A 25,689-nucleotide genomic window follows, 5' to 3' on the forward strand; every position below is an offset into this window, starting at 1 on the left:
GCCAGACATGGTGGCTTACGCCTGTAATCCCAGCACTTTGGGAGGCCCAGGTGGGTGGATCGCTTGAGCTTAGGGGTTTGAGACCAGCCTGGGCAACGTGGTGAAACCCTGTCCCTACCAAAAATAAAAAAAATTAGCCAGGCATGGTGGTACACACCTGTGGTCCCAGCTACTTGGGAGGTTGAGGTGGAAGGATTGCATAAGCCCAGGAGCAGGAGGCTGCAGTGAGCCAAGATCACGCCACTGCACTTCAGCCTGAGTGACAGAGTGAGACCCCGTCCCAAAAAAGAAAAAAAAAAAAGAATCACAATAAAGGGAATTTTGTGTGTCTTTTAAAAGTCTACAGCCGACCATGGCAATAACATTAAATAGTTCTGATTTTAAAAACTAATCTTTGGAATGAATTCTGTCACCAGTGGTGCACAGTGGTGATGAGTGCCAAGCTTGGGCTGCCCCTTACCGACCTCAGCTCTCCATCACCATCATCCATGGCTCTGGGGAGCAGGCTCTACTCATTCCTGCCAATGCTGATTTTAATTTTCACCTCTTGAGTGTCCTCATTCTCTGGATCTTTTCTCTTTCCTAACATTTCCTTTACACTCTTTAATCTCTCTTTTTTCCTTCTCTTTTTCCCCTTTCTCTGTCTATGTCCTTTAAAATTTTTATAAGTTTCTTGAATTGGTAAGTGGTTCACATAGTTCAAACCATGCAAGTTTCTAAAGGGTATACAGGAAGGGTAGGCCCTTCTCCCAATCCCCCAGCTCCCCTCCCTCAAGACAACTGTTACGGACAGTTTTTTGTGTATACTTCGAGGGATATGTGACACATATCCAAACAAATAGAAATATACACTCTCTTTTGATCCCTCAAATGGCAGCATATATTACCCACAATGTTCTGAACCTTGCCTTTTGTAATTAATCATATATGTTAGAGACCATTGTCTATCAGTACATGAAGCCTCATTTTTATTGGTGTATAATATTCTATTATATAATGAACCACAAATTATTTCACCAGTTGCCTAGTGATGAACACTTAAGTTATTTCCAGTCTTTTGCGTTACCAAAATCGCCAGAAATAACTTTATACATGTATTATTGTGTATACATTTCAGCATCTCTAAAGAATAAATTCTTTTCAGAACTGCTGCATTGAATGGCAAATATGTATAAGTTTAATAGATTTTGCTGAAATGTCCTTCATTAAAATGTACTAGTTCATCTCCTACCAGCAATGTATGAAAACAACTGCGTCCCTACTTCCTATCAATCAAGTGTTTAAAACATGGTAAGATTTTGGCCAATCTGATAGGCAAAAAAGAGTTTTCTAATGTAGTTTTAATTTGTATTTTTCTTGTTATCATGATGGTGAACATACTTTCATGTTTTGTGAGTAATTTATCTTTCCTTTTCTATGAGTTGTCTTTCATGTCCTTTGTTTATTTTCCTTTTGGGTTGCTGAACTTTTTATTGATTTGTAGGAGTTCATTATATATTAGGCACTTCTACCTTAAAATATGCTATTCCTTAATCCCAGCACTTTGGGAGTCTGAGGCGGGCAGATCATGAGGTCAGGAGTTCGAAACCAGACTGGCCAACATAGTGAAACCCCATCTCTACTAAAAATACAAAAATTAGCTGGGCATGGTGGGGCACGCCTGTAATTTCAGCTACTCAGGAGGCTGAGGCAGGAGAATCGCTTGAACCCGGGAGGCAGAGGTTGTGGTGAGGTGAGATCGCGCCACTGCACCACTCCAGCCTGGGCAACAGAGCGAGACTCTTGTCTCAGAAAAATATATACATACACACACACACACATACACACACACACACGTGCGCACGCTATTCCTTTCCATTCCAGATTTCAAGTTTCACAGTTATAGAAGAACCAGTGTCTTTTCTGTGGAAGAAAAATGCTTTTCTAACAGCAAATGGAGCCTCTTACATTTCCCACAGCATAAGGTATCATAATGGGCCACTGCCCACTCACCTGGACTTTGGGGCCTCCTCCAGACACTCTGGAGATGTAGCTCATGATATATTTGGCAGCCACTGTTTTTCCAGCACCACTTTCACCACTAAAGAAAAACAGACAAAGTGCCCACCTGAGAAGTGGATTACAACCAGCTCCCTTCCTTGTCCCCCTCCATCACACAAAACAGACAAAGACAAAACAGGCAGAAAAGAATCCTTTTTTTTTTTTTTTTTTTTTTTTTAAGTGCAACACCAGTAGAGAAAGGCAAGTTACAGCAGGATTAAGTCGCCCATGTGAGTCGGATTAACATGGTGTGGATAATTACCACTGTGCACACCACTGACCATTAAGCATTTTACATGCCCAATAATGGGGGATATGATTAGGAAAATTATGGAGTATCACAAGGGTGGAATTCTGCATAAATTACAACTGACATGAAGACTGTAAACACAGGAAACAAGCATATGAAATCACGGTAAGTGAAATAAGTCATTCAAGTTATATATAAAACATGATTACAATTTTTTTTAAAAAGTACCTAAGAAAAAAAGACTGGAACTACCATAAAATGTTAACAAAGGCTTTGGTCAAGGCAGAGGCTATGAGAAACTTGTTTTAATTCATTAGTTTTCAAACATTTTGTAATGCATATGCTATTTTTGTAATTTAAAAAAAGAAAAGAAAAAGTGGGCACTCTGAGGTTTCAAACCATGTGCCTTGAACTGATGCAAGCTTCCTTATTTTAGAAGTTCTAAAATTAAACCTTGAAGCAATATTACACATCCTGAGTAACAAAGGCCACCTTCCGCTGGGTAGCCTTCCTGCACGGGGAGAGCCTTTGTTAATAATATATAGTCTGCTCTTCAAAATTCCCATTCTTCCTTCAAAATCCCCCTGAATTGATAATGACCTCAATTCAAAACATGCTTAAGTCAGTCAGATTTTTCATCTTTCTGTTGGTACCCTTTGTGTTACCAGGATAGAGTTAAAGCACCCCATGTCATATAAAATGATGACGGGAGTTAGTATGAAAAATTCAGGCTGTTACAAGTTCATAGGACAATATTTTTGTTTGCTCTTTGCAATAAAAAATTTTAGGGTGCAGGGCAAATGTTCCGTGAATATCCAGCCCAAATCGATTGTTATCAATTGCTGAGTTACCCAATAAAAGAGAAAACATTTGCTTAGGGAAAAACCAAGCAAGGCGAGCCTCCCATTCCCAAAAGGAAACTGAAATTTGAAATAATTTTACATTTCAAAACAAACCAAAACAAACGAACAAAGAATTGAGCTGGCCATATAGCAAAACTCAGAACTTCGCTGAATTTCCTTGAACTAATAATATGGTTTTAAAGAAATTATGGGGAGGTGGGAACCATCCTCTGTTCAGAGCTCATGACCTTCAAAAGTCTGAACCCATCTATGCAATTCACTCACTATCCTAGTGCTACGCTCCCGGCTTCATGGTCACATGAGTAAGAAAACCAAACTGAAATTTCATAAGCTACAGTAGCAAGTAGAAAACCAGCAAGCCTGGGACAAGCTGTCACACTGCTTCCAGAGGACATGCTTACTCACAGTCAGTAAGTAGGTCTGGCAAATTCAACTCCATGGGGAAATTATATTTCAAATGGTTGACATACTCAGATGATGTATTTACTAGATCCAGGGTCAATACATGCACCCTCTCATTTGAATTACACGTTTTGGCAACAATGAAACTCCATTTTATAAGTTGTAAACAACGTAAACATTCAAGAATATTGGAAAGTTCAAGATTACAATGGTACAACCACCCAATATAATATTGCAGTCATTTGAAATACTTACAAAGACTATGTAGCAACATAAAGATAATGCAGCTAAAGTTAAGTGGTAATGTGAAATACCTATAAACTATATTTATAACAAGTTTACAACTATGTGAAAATAACGTATGGACAAAAACAAATCCAAAAGGAAAAAGAAATATTCCTGACTTGTTAGGAGGCTGGTATAGGAATGGTTTTTTGTGTTTTTTTGAAATGGAGTCTCACTTTGTCGCCCAGGCTGGAGTGCAGTGCACAATCTCGGCTCACTGAGACCTCCACCTCCCAGGTTCAAATGATTCTCTTGCCCCGGCCTCCCAAGTATCTGTGATTATGGGTGTGCACCCCACACCTAGCTAATTTTTTAATTTTTAGTAGACACAGGGTTTCACCATGTTAGCCAGGCTGGTCCCAAACTCCTGACCCCAGGTGATCCACCTGCCTTGGCCTCCCAAAGTGCTGGGATTACAGGCGTGAGCCGCAGCGCCTGGCTCTTTTTTCTTTTGATGTGCTTTCTCATAATACTTAATTTTTTTTTTTTAGATTTTTAGGCCGGGTGCAGTGTCTCATGCCTGTAATCCCAGCACTTTGGGAGGCCAAGGTGGACAGATCACTTGAGGTCAGGAGTTCGAGACCAGCCTGGCCAACATGGTGAATCCCCGTCTCTACTAAAAATACAAAAATTAGCTGGGCGTGGTGGCAGGTGCCTGTAAGCCCAGCTACTCAGGACGCTAAGGCAGGAGAATTTCTTGAACCCGGGAGGCAGAGGTTGCAGTGAGCCAAGATTGCGCCATTGCACTCCATCCTGGGCAACAAGAGTGAAACTCTGTCTCACCAAAAAAAAAAAAAAAAAATTGTTTTCAAAGATTTTTTGAGATTTGTGTCTTTCAGAGTTTTTAAAACAGCTTTTCCAGAGAATAAGGGGGGGATCACACCTCACAATGATAATCACCACTGATCAATTTCATTATATTATTATACAACTTCCTATATATCACCATGAGTATGTATATTTTCCTTAAGTTTACACTGTCACATTTAAGCTTCGTTAGAACAAGCTGGAAAAGAGAGAGAGGGTGAGCATGAGCAAACCCTATTAGAATCAGAATATAAAATAATATATATAAAGTAGAATTTATTAAATTTAAAAAAGAATTATAAAATAAAAGTAAAGTAATCCTAATAATCCCCCCACTGTGTCTTTGGTTAATACTGTATTCAGACATGAAATATTTTGTCTCTTTTGTTGGAAACAAAAGAAAGTAATAATAATGGAAAGTAGCTCTTTTCATACATTAAAATAAGTATACCATTTCCAAAAATAGGGTATCTGCATTCTCAGTAACTGTGATATTTTCCAGAAGACTTAAAATAATTAGTTCTCACTAAACATTGATCGGAATTTTCATTACTTGGTTTCAATTTACAGACACTTAAGAAGAATTTTTATTGATCAGAAGCTGCTGATTTGGTCAAAATATGGTACAATAATGGAATGTTACAGAATGACTTGAAACTTACAGTATATACAACCATAATCATACTGGCCTATTTGGGATGAGAAAATACTGCTTCTTCTTGGGGACTAAAACCCAAGTTAAAAGAAAGTGAAGGTATCAGACAAAATAATATATCCCAAATTATTTACTTTACATCTCATAGCAGTTGTTGTAGGGCAACTTGCTTTGTTTATGCTTCCAGGCAGCTCTTCCTAATTTAATTGACTTTTAAAATGGACATGCACACACACACAAATACTCTAGAAATTAGGAAAATATGCCAGTAGTTCCCACATCTGGCAGTCTATCAGAATCGTCAGAGTACTTTTTAATTGCCCATGTCTGGGCCCGTCTTCTGACCTGCTGGATCCCAGTCTCCAGGGACAGGGTCTAGGAATAGGAATTTCTAACAAACTCCCTAGTTCTTGTATAGCCAGCTGGGAATAAGCCAAGCAATTTTAAATCAAAATCATAACAGACTTTATAGGAAATATTAATTCAAATAGGAAGTATTGTAGAGTGTGTGTCTGTGTGTGTCTGTGGGTCTGTGTACTAACTATAGAAATGGAAACATACGGTAAAATATCAATGAAATGGAAAGAATGTTCTGCGGAAAAAAAGCCATTTACAATGGTATAATCCGAGGACCATAATTATTTTTCTGAGAAACGTTATTCCTCACTTAAAAGTCAATAATATTTTCTATTCACTTCAACTTATTCAGCAAATGTAAAAATATTTCAGTTCCTTTTTCTTTTTTTCTTTTTATTTATTTATTTTTTTTTGAGACGGAGTCTTGCTCTGTCGCCCAGGCTGGAGTGCAGTGGCACAATCTCAGCTCATTGCAAGCTCCAACTCCCAGGTTCACGCCATTCTCCTGCCTCAGCCTCCCGAGTAGCTGGGACTACAGGCACCCACTACCATGCCCGGCTAACTTTTTGTATTTTTAGTAGAGACGGGGTGTAACCTTCTTAGCCAGGATGGTCTCTATCTCCTGACTTCGTGATCAGCCCGCCTCAGCCTCCCAAAGCGCTGGGATTACAGGCGTGAGCCACCACACCCGGTTGTTCTTTTTTATTTTTATTTTTTGAGATATTCCATAAAATAAGTAGGATCAGCTGTTATCACTGTTGGAAGACTCACCAATGCACTCCCATCCCCCATTTCTGATCTCAAAATCTCTCTCCTGGTTGTTTCTGTACCACAGGAACTGGTGTTCCCTTGTAACTGGCTGAATCAATGTAATTGAAATGTCACTTTTCCAACTTTTTGTTTGTGGTTTAAAAAGGACAGACACTTAAAACAAAAATGATGCCTACTTTTGTTCACCCAACAAGCATTGTCTAACACCCCCCTGCCCCAGTGTGTTAAGCCGAAGGCTAGAATGAGATGTGGCTCCTGTCAGAGAAGAAGTCACTCACTGTCCCACAGGGCAGTCAAGTATACAAAGGCTATTAATAACACAGTGGCGATGGGGGTATGGTTTCAGGGATTTGTGGGTGGCAACTATCCCTGATGAGAAGATTCCTAAACAAAGTCACAACTAGTTATATCTCAACAAGGACAATCAAATTAGCCAGGTGGGTTGTGTGTGTATGTGTACTTGTGTGTACACATATTAGGGGCTGGGATGAAGCCTGAGCCATACATAAGAGGCAAAAATTCTGTGGGGTACATGTGAAGGGAATCATGGGTAAACAGGACTTGAGGAGACAGTGGCTCACACCTGTAATCTCAATAATCTGGGGGGCCAAGAGAGTTGGAGAACCAGCCTTAGCAAACAGCAAGATCTTGTTTCTTAAAAAGAACAAAAACAAAACCAAAAAACACAAAAGAAACAATAATAATAATAAAACAAATAAAAATAAAAACAATTGGTTGAGTGCAGTGGCTCACGCCCAGGACTTTGGGAGGCCAAGGCGAGTGGATCACCTGAGGTCAGGAGTTCAAGAGCAGCCTGGCCGACATGGTGAAACCCTGTCTCTACTAAAAATACAAAAAAATTGGCCAGGCGTGGTGGCACGCGCCTATAGCCCCAGCTGCTCAAGAGGTCCGAGGCAGGAGAATCACTTGAACCTGGGGGGCAGAGGTTGCAGTGAGCTGAGACTGCACCACTGCACTCCAGCCTGGGTGACAGAACAAGACTCCATCTCAAAAATCAATAAAATAAGTAAAAATAAAAATGTTTAAATAAAAACAATTAAAAATAATTAGGTGGGTGTGGTAGTGTGCTCCTCTGTTTTTAGTTACTTGGGAGGCTGAGGTGGGAGGATCATTTGAGTCTGGGAGGTTGAGACTGTAGTGAGCTATTGTTGAGCTACTGCACTCCAGTCTGGGTAACAGAGTGAGATTCTGTCTCTTAAAAAAAAAAAAAAAGAAAAGAAAAAAAATTTAAACAAATAAATAAATGATAGGGCTTGACTGTGAGGTGGGAAGCTGGGAGTGGAGCTGGAAGGCAGTGCAGAGATCCAAGACAGTGACCTTGGGTTCAGGTTTGGGGATGCACCAAGGGTTCTGGCCTGTGCCATTTCGTGCTACATTTTATACAGACTCTAGACTTCCATTTTCTCAAGGCAGCATACTGATGAATTTGCCTTTACCTATATAGAACAACTGATACATTATTTAGTTTTTCAAAATTGACACAATCTATTAATGTAAAAGTGAACCACTATCTGACTTCTGTAAATACGAAACCAGAATCACTTGCCCAAAATTAAAACCTTAAAAATAAATACAATGAAAATAAAATCGCTATAGTGAAAATAATGCAAATACCCATCAACGTAGAATCGATAAGTAAACATATCTCTTAGCATTGTTCACTAAGAGGGCCTTAAAGCAACGGCACACCGGTGTCACTAAACACACAAAGCACCAGATGCTGGTCTCTGAATACCATTCTTCAATAAAAGGGAAAATTCAAGCTGGGCGTGAAACATATAACTGTGCCAAAAGGTAAGGAAATGTATAGTGACTGGTGTCGACATGTCAAGCATAGAAGAGCCAGCTGGAAGGGGTTCCCACTGACCAAATCAAAATAAGTAATGATAATAATGGATTATGATCCTTTGAATAAAATAGGAAGCCATAAATCCATACTGCCATAAGAAAGTAAATGAGTCAATCAATAAATAGGAGAGAAGGGAAAGATCTTCCTCATAGTGGAATACCAACTAATAAATGTAGAAGGAATGATGGAAATAGATCGTCACCATTTGGCAGCCATCATACAGGTGACCAGGAGTCATTAATGGATGTTAAGGCTGGTAGGTGGAGGTTTGATGTGGATGGAGCAGGATGTTGTCATAATCTCAGAATATATCCCCACAAAATACACATCCTAAAAGAAAATACAGTGAATTTAATGTGAAGAAACCTAGCAGATGCCTATGGAACCAGGTGATCAAGAGCACTGCATTGTTTCTATAGTAGTCCAGCCTAGAACGCATGACCTGAGCCTGGTCAAGAGCACTGCATTGTTTCTATGGTAGTCCAGCCTAGAACGCATGACCTCAGCCTGGTCACGAGGAAATGGGCAGACTCAGCCTGAGGTCATCCTACAAAATTTAATGCCTGAACTCTTTAGAGCTGTAAAGGGCAAAAAACATGGCAAACACAGAGAACAAGATAGAAAAGTCAGAGAGGCCCACAGAGAAGCAAGAAGATGCATGTGGCTTCATGGGGGCCAACAGAGTCAGGATCAACTGTGTCAATGTGTTGGGGAGATAAACAAGACAATGGAAATTCCCACTGGGCTTATTTAATTAGACCCTGCTTTATTTTTTATTTTTTCAAATATAGAGATATATAGTATTGAACACAACTCTTATTTCAAAAGGTATAACCCAAGGACGAAAAATAAAGGGATAGGTTTTTTAAAAACCAATTTTTGTAATTCTAGAGTTATAAAAGATGAACACAGTTGTTCATCTATTTAAATATAGTCCAGACGATGAGAAATAACATCAATTCCAAAGGAGGCTCAAAAGGAACACACTGAAATATTGTGGCTATGATAATTGTAGGTAGGATATGTTCATTGTGTGTATCATGCATGTCAGAGACTTGTTATATGTGCTTCACATGTATCAATCACTTGGTCTGCATAAGAGCCCTGTGAGGTAGGTGCTTTTATTATCTCCATTATTTGAAGTGAGAAAAGGTAGGCAACTTGCTAAAGGACGCTCAGCTAGTGAGTGGCAGAGCTAGAAAAGGAGGTGAGAGAGGCTGTATCGGGGGCCAGAGCTCTACTGCCCAGAGCAAGGTAAACCTTGAAGATTCTCATATGGGTTGACTAGTTAATCAAAATCCACAAGGTTTCCCAAAGTAACCCCATGAATAGCATAGTTTATAGTATTAGCAAACTTTTAGCTACTCCTGAGTCTTTACTGATACACACCCATTTAAGCAAGCCTTCTGCCAACATTTATTTCACACAGAGTTGTAACTAACAAATAATAAATAGCCTACATCACTGTGATCACAAGACAAAATAATTCTGCGAGAATGAGAAACCACATCAAAGAAGGTCCTGGACAACCTTCTCCAATGACTCAATTCACAGACTCCCCTTCCTGGCAGCGCTACTAGATCTGGAACAGAAACAAGTCGGAGGTGAAGCACATCTGGGAGGTTCCAGGGCTATGGAGAGAGGGGTCCTCTGTCCAACTTTAGAATTTCACTAAAAAACTAACTCTCAAATACATGCCATGGCTAATGGTATAAGAGACAAAAACAAACAGCCATGCTGAAACCACTGGGTAAATAAGACAAACTTATTCTTTAACAGATTGAGGAAAGTGTGAATAAGACCAACAGCTGTTATTTCTTCCCAACCCCAGACAAATATCTAGTTAACTGGTGTTGTCAAGCAAACAAAATTTTCGCCTAGTCTGCCAAGAACATGGATGGCCCCATGGCAATGCTCATCTTGGCCCAGCCTGATGCAGTCAGAAGAACCCAATGCTGAGTATAAAGACCAAGTTTGAGTCCCAGCTCAGCTATTTCCCAGCTCTAAAATTCCTTTTAATGTTACTAGTGGATCTTTTACATCACTCTTTAAGAGTTAAAAAATTTTTTCCATGTATATTTCCTCATTACACTTTCTTTACATTCCTTTAAGGTATGAATTCCCATTTTATAGATGAAGTAACTGAGGCTTGCATGGGTCACACGCCTTAGACAGAAAGAATAGAATCTACCCTATGACTCCCCCCAGAGATCTTTCCACTGCACCTCTTGACTGAAAGTGGTAATGCATTATTAACCAGTTAACCTAACACCTGCTAGCTTAAAGCAGCAGACAAAAGTATAAAGACCGCTGTACCGGAGGCGGACAGCCCTGGCTGGGAGCACAACTTTGTCACATTTCAAATGCAAGATTTGAACAGTTTCATTACCTCTTGAGACTCAGTTTCTTGATCTGCAAAAGTGGGGGATAGCAACACCTAGTCTGCCACGCTGATGTAAAGATGAAAAATGATATAATTAAAAGGATGCAAAGAAAGTACTCAAAAAGAGTTGCTGTTACGATTATGGGTAATATATTAATTAGGCAGCCCTCCTGAATAGCACTCCTTAGCTGATGATAAAGGAATTTTAGCTACCAGACTAGAATGTAAGATTTGCAGAAGGCTTGGGGAAGAGGGTCAGTCTGGGCCCTTGCTCTTCAAATTTACAGCCAGCGGCAGCCCCAGGCAACCCTACCATGGTTAGAGGTATGGGCTGACAGGGCCTCCCAAAGCCAGGCCAGGGGGATGGCGAGCTCAAAGGCCGGTGCTGCTGGGATAAACAAGAAATTGGGTGGACCCACAGCAACTCAGGAGAGCCCTGAAAAGAGTCCCCATGCTAATAATAAAAGATTCCTGAAATACATCAAAGGCAGGAAGATAGCTTGAGAATCCGGAGACACCTGATGGTGCCACGGCAAAGAGTACAGGATACCCAAGAGCCAAATATTGAAGGCACTGGGAATTTTTCCCTTTTATCTTTACTACTGCAAAAATGCCATGTTTCAAATCTAAAATATATATTGAAGCACACGAGTCAGAAATCTCAGCTCGTGATGACTACTATCTCCTTTTCCTGTATGAAAATTCTCTTAATCAGTCAGCAAATCCCACTGATGTACCTTCAAAATATCTCTCATGTCTTTATTTATTCTTTAAAAAAGTATTTATTTAGCTCCTAGGCAGGATGCACCCGACAAAGACTTTGCAAACTGGTGCTGGATATATTTAGGACAGATGGTCTACTCACCAGAAAATAACTGCGTCAGGATATTTCAAATAAAAAAAGTAGAAACAGCACCAAATGGGATGCTTTCCAACTGACATCATATTTTTTAAACAGCTTAAGGCACAACAGCCGATTTAGGCCAAAAGTGATAAGAATTCACTTTTGATGGCAGCCATAAAAGTGCCACATACATGTTCTCCGAGGCCCCGTGATTCTCCATGGGTCAGTTGGCAAGGGCTTCACAAATGTGAAGTGTGTGGCCAGAGGGCCACACTGCCAAGATCTTGTCTGGTGATGTAGAGATGGTGGAGATCATGGACAAGCTTGCCAGTTCTTCCTTTACCACATCATGACCATTTTGTTGAACAGATTTGCAGAGATGTCCCTGACATCCAAAGGTATCACATATGTGGTTCTAATGCACAAATCCAAATTCTGGATTTTGGAGAACAGATTAATGAGCTAAGCCGATATGGGTGGCTCATTTATTGGGCTCACAGGTACCCACCAAGCCTTCAGGGGCTCACTATCATTCCTTTTTTTAATTTTTAATTTTTTTTTTTTGAGATAGAGTCTTGCTCTGTTGTCCAGGCTGGAGTGCAGTGGTGCCATCTTGGCTCACTGCAACCTCCACCTTCTGGGTTCAACTGATTCTCCTGCCTCAGCTTTCCGAGTAGCTGGGATTACAGGCGCCTGCCACCACGCCCAGATAATCTTTGTATTTTTAGTAGAGATGGGCTTTCACCATGTTGGCCAGGCTGGTCTCGAACTCCTGACCTCAGGTGATCTGCCCACCTGCTGGGATTACAGGAGTGAGCCACTGCGCCCAGCCTCACTATCATTCTTAATGATGCTAATGTAGCTATTGCTGCTGCATTTTTCTGTTGGCACTGCCCAGAGTCTACCTCTACTTGCCCATTCTTTTGTTTCTTTACAGGTTTATTGAAAGTCATACGTTGGCTTCCTCTTTGCCTTTCTAATTCAGGTCAGGCCCTCACTGCTGCACTAGATTTCCATATTCCCTCAACATCCCATCTCTTTTCTACCAATAGCCTTATCTTCTTGAACCAGGCATCAATGCTATAATTTCTCTGCTCAGAGACCTACTATAATATAGAAATAGGCCATAGAGAACCATGAAAAGAAGGGGAAGACTGAGCTCTGGCCCCCAAACACATCCACTGGATAACAAGTCAGGTAAAATACAGAAATTGCCCAGGTATGGCCATTTGGTATATAAATGCATCTTTACCTCTTGGTAAGAAATCAAAGCTAATGTGTCAATAAGGTCATGTTCTTCCATTAACTCAGTCTGTGTGGTCATTTATCCTCCAGTTGATGACAAGCCCAATCATCATCCTCCTGGGTATGCACAGAGCATCACGGCCAACAATGTACAAAGGGTTAGTTTTAAAAAGCACCTGGGTCCAGCCTGGGCAACATAAGGAGACCCTATCTCTACAAAAAATTTAAAAATTAGCCAGGCATTATGGTGTGCATCTGCGGTCCCAGCTGCTCGGGAGGCTGTAGTGGGAGGATCGCTTGAGCCTGAGAGGCGGAGGTTGCAGTGTGTTGAAATTGTGCTACTGCAGTCCACCCTAGGTGACAGAGCAAGATTCTGTTGCAAAAACAAAAATAAAAAGGCACCTGTATATGCGGGAGACAGAGTGGGAGACTTTAATCCTAGGAGCTCAAGTCCAGTGGTAACTAACCTGTCCTGACCTCTGTCCCATGGTGTACGGTAGCTATTACATCTCCATTAAAATACGGGAAACTTGAGACCTAGAGAGACAACACTGCTAACAGGTATAAAGAAAGTGCGGAAGGTTTGAAGTCAGACAGGGCTAAATTCAAATAGAGGCTCTGCCATCTACTAGTTTTGGATCTTGGAATTCTCCTAAGCCTCATTTTCTAGATGAAGTTTCAAAAAACAATGCCAACACAGCGGTAAGGATGAAAAGAGACAACCTATATGAAAGCAACCAGCAGAGGGCAGGCAGTCAGGAAGTCTATCTTGCGGGGCCTGATGGTGCTAACAGCAAGAGGTGACCGAAATCAGGATTTCAAGAGCCTTAGCCCTGGCTTTTAAGCACAGTGAGCTGGGGGAGCTTGAAAAAAGATATTAATGCTCCAAGGCCACCACACATCAGTTGAAACAGAATCTCCAGAGGTGGAGCCTACATATCTGTACAGCCACTGAACCAGTAAGGCAATTCAGGAATCAGAAATACTTACCCCTAGAAAGTTAAATTGGTGAACCTAGGCCAGGCATGGCGGCTCACGCCTGTAATCAGAGCACTTTGCAAGGCTGAGGCAGGCAGATCACTTGAGGTCAGGGGTTCAAGACCAGCCTGGCCAACAGAGTGAAACCCCGTCTATACTAAAAATTAAAAAAAAAAAAAAATTAGCCAGGTGTCATGGCACACCCCTGTAATCCCAGCTACTCAGAAGGCTGAGGCAGGAGAATCGCTTGAACCCAGGAAGCAGAGGTTGTGGTGAGCCAAGAGTGTGCCACTGCACTCCAGCCTGGGTGATAGAGTGAGATTCCATCTCAAAAAAAAAAAAAAAAAAAAAAAAAAATTTAGTGAACACAAGGCATGGTAGATAAAATTAGCATCTATAGGCCAGATGCAGTGGCTCAGGTCTGTAATCCTAGCATTTTGGGCAGCCAAGGCAGGCAGATCACTTGAGGTCTAGAGCTCAAAACCAGCCTGGCCAACATGGTGAAACCCTGTCTCTACTAAAAATACAAAAAAAATTAGCCGGGTGTGGTGGTGGGCACCTGTAGTCCCAGCTATTCGGGAGGCTGAGGCAGGAGAATCTCTTGAACCCAGGGGACGGAGGTTCCAGTGAGCCAAGATCACACTATTGCACTCCAGCCTGGGGCTCCATCTCAAAAAAAAATCCTCATCTATAGAAGCCACTCTCCCTGATTTGTCTGCCAGTGGGCTAAGGAGGAAGGCATAAGAAATATCCAAGGTCAACCCCAGGTGTTTATTCCTGACTAGAAGTTAGCCTAATAGATGTCAGGGCTTGGCAGGAGAGATTGTAGGTTAACAAAACGGGGTTGACTTACAGCAGAGTCAGGACAGGAAAGTAAACAGCAGAGATAAGATGTTTTCTCCAAGTAAAAGGACTGTTCTGCAGGCTAGAGCAACACCCTTAGTTCATGTGTTCACATCTCCAGATAGAGGCGAGTGCTGTGAGCCAATATTAGTGAATATGATCATCTGTTCACTCAGAATTCACCCCTCTATCCAGCCTTCTTGTGGTAATCTAGCTCCCTTCATGGACTGTATACCAAGGCACATAATCAGCTGTCCACAGGCAGAATTCTCCCTATGAAACAATGAATTGGGGTCTGATTCACACTTCCTTGTGAGTTTGCTTGGCGGCTCAGTCTACCCAAGGCTACTCCACTCCAGCTGTTTTGATAAATCAAGCTGGTAGATGGACCTAGGCTTCCATGGAGCCCTGTGCTTGAGAAAGCAGGGTGTCTCCTTCCTTATTTCTCTTAAAATCCAGTTTGTGGCCAGGCGCAGTGGCTCACACCTGTAATCCCAGCACTTTGGGAGGCTGAGGCGAGCGGATCACAAGGTCAAGAGATCGAGACCATCCTGGCCAACATGGTGAAACCCCATCTCTACTAAAAATACAAAAAAAAAGAAAAATTAGCTGGGTGTGGTGGCGGGCACCTGTAGTCCCAGCAACTCAGGAGGCTGAGGCAGGAAAATCGCTTGAACTCGGGAGGCAGAGGTTACAGTGAGCCGAGATCACATCATTGCACTCCAGCCCGGCAAGAGAGCAAGACTTCGTCTCAAAAAAAAAAAATCCAATTTGTTACACTCATTTCTAGTCTCAAAATGGTCAGGTGCCAGTCCATCCTGTCACCGTATCCACTGCATTAGAAAACATGAGTAAGACTGAGAGGAAACTAAAAACACCGCCTTTATGGGCTGCATTATGCCATCTAAAGTGTCATTTAGACAGTCACACCAGGGAAATTGGGAGGTGGAAGTCTAAAACACCACCATAGAAATTAGGTCATCTTTCATTTTTTATTTCCTAATTAAATGACACCAGAGATTCCTAGTCTTTCCAGCCATGCCAGAATCCCTCAGCACGAGGACCAGGCTTCTCTTCCAGCCTCCAGGAAAATGGTTTTGTTTGTTTGTTTTCTGCTCACAAATGCATTTTAAAAGGCACCATTTGCCGGGGGGGTTGGCTCACGCCTATAATCCCAGCACTTTGGGAGGCCGAGGCTGGTAGATCACGAGGTCAGGAGATCCAGATCATCCTGGCTAACACGGTGAAACCCCGTCTCTACAAAAATACAAAAAAATTAGCCGGGCTTGGTGGCGGGTGCCTATAGTCCCAGCTACTAGGGAGGCTGAGGCAGGAGAATGGCGTGAACCCAGCAGGCGGAGCTTGCAGTGAGCGGAGATTGCGCCACTGCACTCCAGCCTGGGCGACAGAGCGAGAATCCGTCTCAAAAAAAAAAAAAAAAAAAAGTCACCATTCAACTCAGCCCCTAACAGATGGAGCACCTGCCCCATCCAGTGTCAGCGGCTACAAACCTGGCCTTTCTACCCAGAACAGGATTTCCCTGCCTTTCCTCCTCTCCAAAATTATTTGGAAGGAAGAGTTCCAAAACCAGAACAACCTCAAAGGTCATCTAGTCATTCAGTTCCTTCACAGGTGAAAAAGTCAAGGTCCAGATAGGTGTGAGATGTGCTGCCCAGGGTCAGGTGAGCATGAACGACGGCATGCCAGAGGTTTCCAATTTGCTTTCTCAAAGCAGACAAACCACAGCCCTGGTGCAGAAGAGAATGAACTCAAGGGCTCAGGCCTTTGCCCTCGGTGACTGGGCGGTGATGTCTATGCCCCTGGAGCGTCCTACCTAAGAGGAGTGCTTTTGCTTGCTCGGAGGCTTTGACCATAGGACAGTCTGATGATGTGATTTATGTTGGGTGCTTTGGGACATACCATCACAATTCTCACCTCCAACTGGAAACTAAAGGCGTTTGCACAAGCCTTCGAGAGCAGCTGGAAACTGAAGGCGGGCCAGGCAGGCAGTGCGTTATTGAGCCCAAACACCAGAGGCTCAGGTGATGTTCTCTGGTTGGCAATACTGTGAGTATTGTCACACCTCACACCAGTAGGAGGTAGCGCCGTCCATGACTCCAAAGGGAGAGGAAAACCAGAAGATCCACCTCTGGACCCTTCCAGACCTCACCCTCAGCCTCTCTTCTTTTGTCTGGCTCTAATTTGTATCCTTTTGCCAGAAAAAAAACTGTAATCCTAAGTGTAGGGCTTTTCTGAGTTTTGTGAGTTTTTCTAGTGAATTATTGAACCTGCGGGGAGGCAGGGGAGGGCAGTGGGAACCCATGAATTGATAAGGGTGGCCTGGGGAGCCCTGACCATGTAGCTGATGTCTGCAGGGAGGGCAGTCTACAGGAGGCCTGTGCCCTTAACGTGAAGTTTGGTCCAACTCCAGGTAGCTCCTAAATGAAAGCAAATCTCCTAAATGAAAGCACAGCCACTGCAACAGAAATCCTTGGGAGCAGGTTCCTTGAAATCTCTGCCACTTGAACAACTGGAAACAAGAATCTGGAAGGGGGCATCATCCCGCTTCAGTGCCAGTGGACCTTGCAGTGGCAGGTGGAGGGAGACACGTGGGCTGCAGAAGACTGAGGGGACCTCCAGACTGGCAAGCTCATGTAACAAGACCATTCCCATCCCGCTTGTTTCGGCACACACCCAAAAGAGGGAAAATGGGAGGAAGGAGAAATGGCAGAGGACTCTATCAGAAAACTCATCCTGGACCCTCATTAAATTCCAGTTAGGAAAACACCTGCCTCTCTAGTAGCCGGTGACCTCCGCTTAGTGTCAAACAGAAGCATTGCCTATTAAGCAACCGAATTCAACATGACCCAGGTGCTCCTCCTCACACAATTTAACTGGCATCTGCATCTAATCAAGTCATTAGATATAACCTTAAATTTGTGGACAATCCAATTGAAGGAATAAGTATAGTGAGACCAGGAAGAAGCAATTAGACACATGTAAATGATGTCTGTAGGAAAACTAGTTTTGGTTTCTTCAAAAAGTCAGTGTCATGAAAAAAATAGTAGTAATAGGGCAACTGTGGTAGGATAAAAATACATTTATGATTCATAACCAAATGCATTCATCATTACTTGATTTGCATAAACCAGCAGAAAAGGACATTTGCGACTATCAGAGAAGTTTGTAGTTTTTAGACGATGTTGAAAATGTACTACTAATTATTGAGTTATGATAATGGTCTTGGGATTAGTAAGAAAATGTTTCAATTTTTCAAATATGCTTGTTGAAATATTTAGGGGTAAAATGTCATGAAGTCTATATTTGCCTCCAAATACTTCAGATATATATTTACCTTGAAATGCTTCAGTGCTCATGTTTTACAGTATTGACTTTGGAACCATGTAAATGTTTTGCATAATTATAAAAACAAAATTACATTTAAAAATGCTAAACAACTAAAATTGAAAATGAAATAAATGAACCCAACTATAGGTCAGGTTGACATAGAAAAGGATTATTTTAAGTGACTTTTATGAAACCCAGTATTTTGACTGTAAATATTGGGTATTTGGACAAAAAATAACAAAGAAATTTTAAAATCAATTCAGTATTGCTACTAATATTGGTACTGTTACTTTAAAAGCATTAACAAACTTATTCTGTCTAAAATACAATGCAATGCAAATAATTGCTAACGTAATCAGGAACTAAGATTTTTCAGCATAAAAGAAATGGGATATAAAAATTAAAATCAAAGAGATAAAAACTCTAAAATCTTAAAAATTAATTGAAAACAATTTTCCAATTTCATTTTTCTCTTAAAAAGCTCATATTCCCTAGATTTTTCCTTTCAAAGAACTACAGGCACTGACAACACAGGGCAGCGAGCACTCTTGGTGCCCAGTTTAGTGGTCTCTTAACGCCATTTCCCTTTTATTAAAATGAACAAGGCCCAGCGGGGTGCAGTGGCTCGTGCCTGTAATCCCAGCACTTTGGGAAACTGAGGTGTGCAGATCACTTGAGGTTAGCAGTTCAAGACCAGCCTGGCCAGCATGGTAAAACCCTGTCTCTACTAAAAATGCAAAAGAGGCTGGGCGCAGTGGCTCACGCCTATAATCCCAGCAATATGGGAGGCTAAGGCAGGTGGATTACCTGAGGTCAGGAGTTTGAGACCAGCCTGGCCAACATGGGGAAACCCCATCTCTACAAAAAATACAAAAATTACCTGGGTATGGTGGCATACACCTATAATCCCAGCTACTAAGGAGGCTGAAGCAGGAGAATTGCTTGAACCTGGGAGGCGGAGGTTACAATGAAGAAAGATCACGCCACTGTGCTCCAGCCTGCGTGACAGAGCAAGACTCTGTCTCAGAAAAAAAAAAAAAAAAAAGAGAGCTAAAGAATTAGCCAGGCATGGTGGTGCATGCCTATAATCCCAGCCATTCAGGAGGTCGAGGCAGAAGAATTGCTTGAACCCAGGAGGCGGAGGTTGTGGTGAGCTGAGATCACACCACTGCACTCCAGCCTGGGTGACAGAATGAGACTTGGTCTCAAAAAGAAAAGGAAAAGAAAGGAACCAAGGCCCCCAGAGAGACAGTGGATTCTACATAGGAAATATACAAGATGAGCTAGAAGGTCTTAAAGAAGGAAACTAACAGAGCCTACTGGGGTCATGTCCAAAGGACATAAGAGTTAAGATAAAAGACTGTCACAACTCAACAACAGGATCATTCCAGCCTTGAAAAGTACAGCTGCAATGTAGTTAAACAGGTACAATATTAAAAGTCCACTAGTTTGGAATAATACAGAAAATAAAACACATTACCTTGGGAGACTGCTAGGGCAACAATTCATTGTTTTGAAAACAGGTGAGTAATGGCAATGAATCCAGGGTTTTGTCTAAATTTCCCACATAGTTTTTATTTGAAGGTGACCAAGCAAAAGAACTAATAAATGCAGAAAACTAACAGAATTAGAAAACAACGATTTTTCAACCACTAATTAAACAATGATTTATGACAGATGGGTTCAATGACAATCTGGACACACGAAGAGAGAGCAACAGGCACGAAGTGCACAGCATCACTGATGAAGTCTCTTTTGCCAAAAAAGGAATCTGAGTCTGATCAAGTTTTTTTTGTTTTGTTTTGTTTTTGAGACAGAGTCTCACTCTGCCGCCAGGCTTGAGTGCAGTGGCGCAATCTCAGCTCACTGAAACCTCTGCCTCCTGGGTTCAAGCGATTCCCCTGCCTCAGCCTCCCAAGTAGCTGAGACTACAGGCACATGCTGCCAGGCTCAGCTAATTTTCTGTATTTTAGTAGAGATGGGGTTTCACCATGTTGGCCAGGATGGTCTCGATCTCCTGACCTTGTGATCTGCCCGCCTCAGCCTCCCAAAGCGCTGGGATTACAGCTGTGAGCCACTGCACCCGGCCTCTGATGAAGTTTTTATATCTAACTATTAATTTACAGAAAATATAGGGGACATTGGAATACTTACGCAATATCATAGGATACAATTAGGCAATACCAGACTGTATAGCAAAATCTACAGGACAAACAACTTTTTTTTTTTTTTAACAAACCCAAGAAAACAAAAAGGGGAAAGGAAAATTGTTAAAAGCCGAGAGACGTAAGAGACATAGCAATCCGGTGCAGTGTATGGGCCTTGTTTGGATCCTAAATAAAAACACACTAACTATAAAAAAGAAATTATAGGAAAACAACGGAATTGGAATACTGATAATATTACATACTATAAAAGAATTCTTCATGTTTAAGGTGTGATAAGAATGATTTCTTAGAGGCACATACTAATTACTGACAAATAAAGGGGATCTTTGGGTTTGCTTTTTTTTTTTTTTTTAAAAGATAGGGTCTCCGTCGCCTGGCTGGAGTGCAGTGGTTCAAGCGTAGCTCACTGTAACCTCAAACTCCTGGGCTCAAGTGATCTTCCTGCCTCAGCCTCCCTAGTAGCTAGGACTACAGGTGTGCACCACCACACCCAGCTAATTAAAAAAATTTTTTTTATGGAGACAGGCTTTGCTGTGTTGTCCAGGCTGGTCTCCAATTCCTGGCCTCAAGTGATCCTCCTGCCTCCTGGCTTCCCATAGTGCTAGTAGTACATGTAATCTTTTCTGGACCTTGGAAATGAATCCACTGCCATGCCCTACCAGATTTGCTTTAAGTAATCAAGTGGGACAGAATGGGAGGACCAAATAAAACAGAATTGGCCATATACTGATAACAGTGTAAAACAGATAACAGATATACAGGGACACATTCTACTATTCTTTCTCATTTTGTGTATATTTGTAATTATCCATAATAAAAGATTTTTTTTCAAAAATATCTCAGAAAAATTAACTAAAAGAGATGAACACAAATATGTATGATAAAATTGGGAACTGTCAAATTCTAGGTGATGCAAATATGGATGCTTATACTTTCCAGTGTTTGAAAATATTCACAATAGTAAGCAGAGCTTTTTTTTTTCTTCAGATGGAGTCTCACTCTGTTGCCCAGGCTGGATTACAGTGGCATGAGCTTGGCTCACTGCAGCTTCCACCTCCTGGTTCAAGTGATTCTCCTGCCTCAGCCTCCTGAGTATCTGGGACTATAGGTATATACCACCATGCCTGGCTCATTTTTGTATTTTTAGTAGAGACAGGGTTTCCCCATGTTGCCCAGGCTGGTCTTGAACTCCTGACTTCAAGTGATCTGCCTGTCTCAGCCTCCACTCAGGTATGAGCCCGCCCCTTTTTTTTTGGAGATAGGGTCTTGCTCTGTTACCCAGGTTGGAATGTAATGGCACAATCTCAGCTCACTGCAGCCTTGACTTCCCTGGCTCAAGTGATCCTCTCCCCTCAGCCTCCCCAGTAGCTGAGACTACAGACAAATGACACCAGATGCCTGGCTAATTTTTGTATTTTTTTGTAGAGATGGGGTTTTGCCATGTTGCCCAGGCTGGTCTCAAACTCTGGGGCTTACAGGTGTGAGTCACCCCACTTGGAGTTGGTAAACAGAATTTATTTTATTATTATTATTTTTTGAGATGGAGTCTTGCTCTGTCATCCAGGCTGGAGTGCAGTGGCACGATCTCAGCTCACTACAACTTCCTCATCCCAGGCTCAAGCAATTCTCCCGCCTCAGCCTCCCTAGTGTCTGGGATTAGAGGCGTGAACCATCATGCCCAGCTAATTTTTATAAGTAAGCAGAATTTTAAAAGCACTTACGCCAGGGGTATCCAATCTTTTGGCTTCCCTGGGCCACACTGGAAGAAGAATTGTCTTGGGCCACACATAAAACACACTATGACAAATGATAGCTGAAGAGCTTAAAAAAAAATTGCAAAAAATCTCATAATGTTTTAAGAAAGTTTACGAATTTGCTTTGGTCCACACTGAAAGCTGCCCTAGGCTGCATGTGGCCCATGGCCTGCAGCCCGCAGGTTGAACAAACTTGACTTAAAACCAGGCAGGACTCAGAGCCGTGTGTCAAGCTAGAGGGATTATGAAACGTGGTTACAGACACCTAATGCCGGCCATTACCAGTAATCTCCCCCCAAATTCAATGCAAATGACAAAGTTCACCAAAAATGTTCAAACATGAACTACTAAATTATGAAGGCAAAGAAAAAACAGGGACCTAGAGAAAAGGATTCCATCTGACTAAAGAGTGAAAACATGTTTATTATACTTACTGCAACCCCAGGGGAGCTCAAAAGTTTTATGGTATGGAGCTCTATTACATAGAGTTATAAATAAACCAAGATAAAGCAGCTAACCTGCTTGTTACTCAGACACATTAACCAGGCCGTGACATCAGTAGCTGTTGCAAAACCACTGCTTATCGACCGAAATACATAACCACAGCATAGTCTCATATCTTCCATGGCCACAGATAAGGATACTTTTCATACCTGATGATGACGCACTGGTTCTCTCTGTCAATGATCATGTTTCTGTACATACTATCCGCAAGGGCATAGATATGTGGTGGGTTTTCATACTGTGCCTAGAAAAGCAAAAAATTATAATACATAAATAATAAAAATTAAACAAGAAAAACAAAATCATGGTCAGATAGGCAACACATTAAATTTCTTTTTCTGAATTTGGAAATGAATCGTGCACCATAGTTCCAACGCCTATAATTACATCTTAAAGGGTGCATGATACAAGAATTCATAAAATTTCCTAGGTCATCAAGGTTACACCCTCGTAAAATTAAGACGGAATTTGGAAGGAGCCTTCCGTAGGCATATCCATGATTCAGCCTTCCGGATGTGGAGTGTCTTCAGACACTCCAACACCCACCCTTCCACCCATACATGCCTCTGCAGGTGACAGTCCATTTCTAAATGTTTCTATAGACACTCGGGCAACAGGTCTTAGGAGAGGCCTGCCCAACACTTAGCTCTGACTTCTACCAGAATTCTAAATTCCTATGTAATTTTTTCGAAGAGGCCACGTTGTAGATTCTGGGGCCTCAGAGGGAATTAGGTGAGATTATCTATGGATCAGAAAAAAATACTTAAATCTTTCCATGAGAAGAGGGCAAGAAGGTGTGTTCTTTAAAGGGATAAGCTAGTTTAGCCAGTTTGTTTCATCTCTATTGGAAAAAAAATCCTACCACATTAAGATATTCTCCTGGGTTTGTGATTTCATCTTATGGGATATCTTAGCTATGCACAAATATCAAACTAAATACATTTTCCATGCTTAATAAATTCTCAGGCTGACTTCAGCCCTGCTTTATTCAATTTCTTGACATGCACCTTCACCACAACCTCAAAAATTACTAAAAAGAGAAATACTTTGTTGGGTATATATGGAGAAAGAACACTCCTAGCCTGTGATCACTCCGAGCTACTTGGCAGGCTGAGGCAGAAGAGTCATTTAACACCAGGACTTGGAGTCTAGTCTCCACACACACAAAAATTTTTAATTACCTGGGTGTGGGAGCACATGCCTGCGGTCCTAGCTACTTGGGAGGCTGAGGTGGGAGGATAGCTTGAGTCCAGGAGCTGGAGGATGCAGTGAGCTATAATTATGGGAATAATAGCATCCAAGCTGCAAGTCTCACAGTATAAATGATGGATGGGAAAGCAATTTGGAAAGGTAGAGTGATATACAAAGGTGAAGCTTAATTTACTTAATCCATCTTTGGATTAATTTACTCAATCCATTTTATTGTGCAGTGACTTACTATAGAAAAGGGGGCCTGGCTGAGAAGTTGTTGCTCACTGCCATGCTCTGGAAGATGAGAGTTTGGTGGGGAGGGGTTAGGATGAGGGGGCTTTGTATCCAATACCCAGTGTTCTTCCCATGTTGTAGGCAGGGCGCTCATAAGGGGAACTACCCAGGGAGGGCTGCAAGCTATGCCTAGGACTGATCACCTAAAGAACCCTATGCAGGAGCCAGAATATGTGATCTCTGCCTTAATCTTATGGTCAGGAGCAGATATCTGGATATGGTTTTAAATGGACTTCTAGTATACACTAGGATTCTACAGGATTATTATAGTTATTATTTTACTTTAACAGAGTTTAATTGAGAAAAGAATGATTCGTGAACAAGGCCACCCTGGAGCAAGAATAGGTTCAGAGAGCCTCCAGCGCTGCCATATGCTGTAAGATTTTTGGGCAGAAAAAGGAAAGTGATATACAGAAAATGGAAGTGAGGGCCGGCCCTTGCTCAGGCCTGTAATCTCTTTGGGATGCTGAGGTGGGATGATCACTTGAGGTCAGGAGTCCGAGAACAGTCTGGCCAATGTGGCAAAACCCCGTATCTACTAAAAACACAAAAATTAGCCAGGCGTACTGGCACATGCCTGTAATCCCAGCTACTCAAGAGGCTGAGGCAGGAGAATTGCTTGAACCCAGGAGGTGGAGGTTACAGTGAGCTGAGATTGCACCACTGCACTCCAGCCTGGTGACAGAGTGAGACTCCATCTCAAAACAAAACAAAACAAAATTAAAAAAAAATAAAAATAAATATATATATATAGAAAATGGAAGTGAGGTACAGAAAGAGCCAGATTAGTTACAGATTAGTTTGGAGTTTGCCTTATTTGAACACAGTTTGAATTGTTGGCCACCTTTGATTGGCCAAAACTCAGTGACTGGCAGAAGAGTAGGTTATAGTTTGTTTACACATCTGGTTAGGCTACAGTTTACTGAGTACAGAGAAACATTTAGGGCTGGGTGTGATGGCTCATGTCTGTAATCCCAGCACTTCTTGGGCACGACCAGAGGATCACTTGAATCCAGCAGTTCCAGATCAACCTGGGAACATAGTGAGACCTCCTCTCTACAAAAAAGAAACAAAAGTAGCTGGACATGGTGGTGTGCGCCTGTAGTCCCAGCTATTCGCTTGGGAAGCTGAGGTGGGGGGATCGCTTGAGTCCTGGAGGTGGAGGTTGCTGTGAGCCAAGATCACAGCACTGCACTTCAGCATGGGTGACAGAGTGAGACCTTGTTTCAAAAGAAAAAAGAAAAAAAAAAAAAAAACATTTAGCCCAAACTTAAAATATGCAAGGAAGCAGCTTTAGGCTAAACTTAATTTAACAATTCCCCTCTCTTGGTTTTTTTGTTTTTGTTTTTAAATAGAGGCGGGGTCTCACGATGTTGCCCAGGCTGGTCTTGAACTCCTGGACTCAAGCGAGCCTCCCATCTTGGCCTCCCAATTTGCTGGGATTATAGGCGTGAGCCACCACGCCCAGTCCAATTTCCCTCTTTTGGTCATCCTCTCAATTTTGAAATACCAAAACTTTAGGCACTGATGTCACTCTGTCACCACTGTAAAAATGTACTTACTTGCTCTCAAATATCATTGAGAAATAGCAGAACAGTGGGGTTTGTAAGATGGGAACAAAGATTTTAGGTTACTTTCTGTAAGGGTTAGAGTAGGGACCTCCTCCCTGCTGGCATCTCCTGGTCTGTTTCTTTAAAGTTTCGATTACATCACATGTAACATGAGTGACTCCATGTTCGTTTGGTCTGGTCTGTCAGACCAGACCAAATGCTAGTGCATGAGATCAGTCCAAAACAATGGGATCTCATTTGGGAGGCCGAGATGGGCGGATCACGAG

At 42.0% G+C, this 25,689-nt stretch overlaps 1 protein-coding gene across 4 annotated transcripts in view; it reads right to left on the bottom strand.

The window, feature by feature from the left end:
- MYO1E (myosin IE) overlaps positions 1-25,689 on the bottom strand; it is a 238,920-nt gene that overhangs the window by 100,728 nt on the left and 112,503 nt on the right. For all 4 annotated transcript variants that reach the window (XR_013395631.1, XM_077939508.1, XM_028850992.2 and 1 more), the window contains exons 4-5: positions 22,517-22,611; positions 1,993-2,080 (exon numbers count right to left, since the gene is read on the bottom strand). Coding sequence is in view for 3 of the 4 variants with exons in the window: in XM_077939508.1 (XP_077795634.1) it covers positions 1,993-2,080; positions 22,517-22,611 (183 nt within the window). In the remaining variant the exon portion in view is untranslated. The remainder of the gene's footprint in view (positions 1-1,992; positions 2,081-22,516; positions 22,612-25,689) is intronic.

Source organism: Macaca mulatta, chromosome 7, assembly GCF_049350105.2.
Source record: "Macaca mulatta isolate MMU2019108-1 chromosome 7, T2T-MMU8v2.0, whole genome shotgun sequence".
Classification (NCBI taxonomy): domain Eukaryota; kingdom Metazoa; phylum Chordata; class Mammalia; order Primates; family Cercopithecidae; genus Macaca; species Macaca mulatta.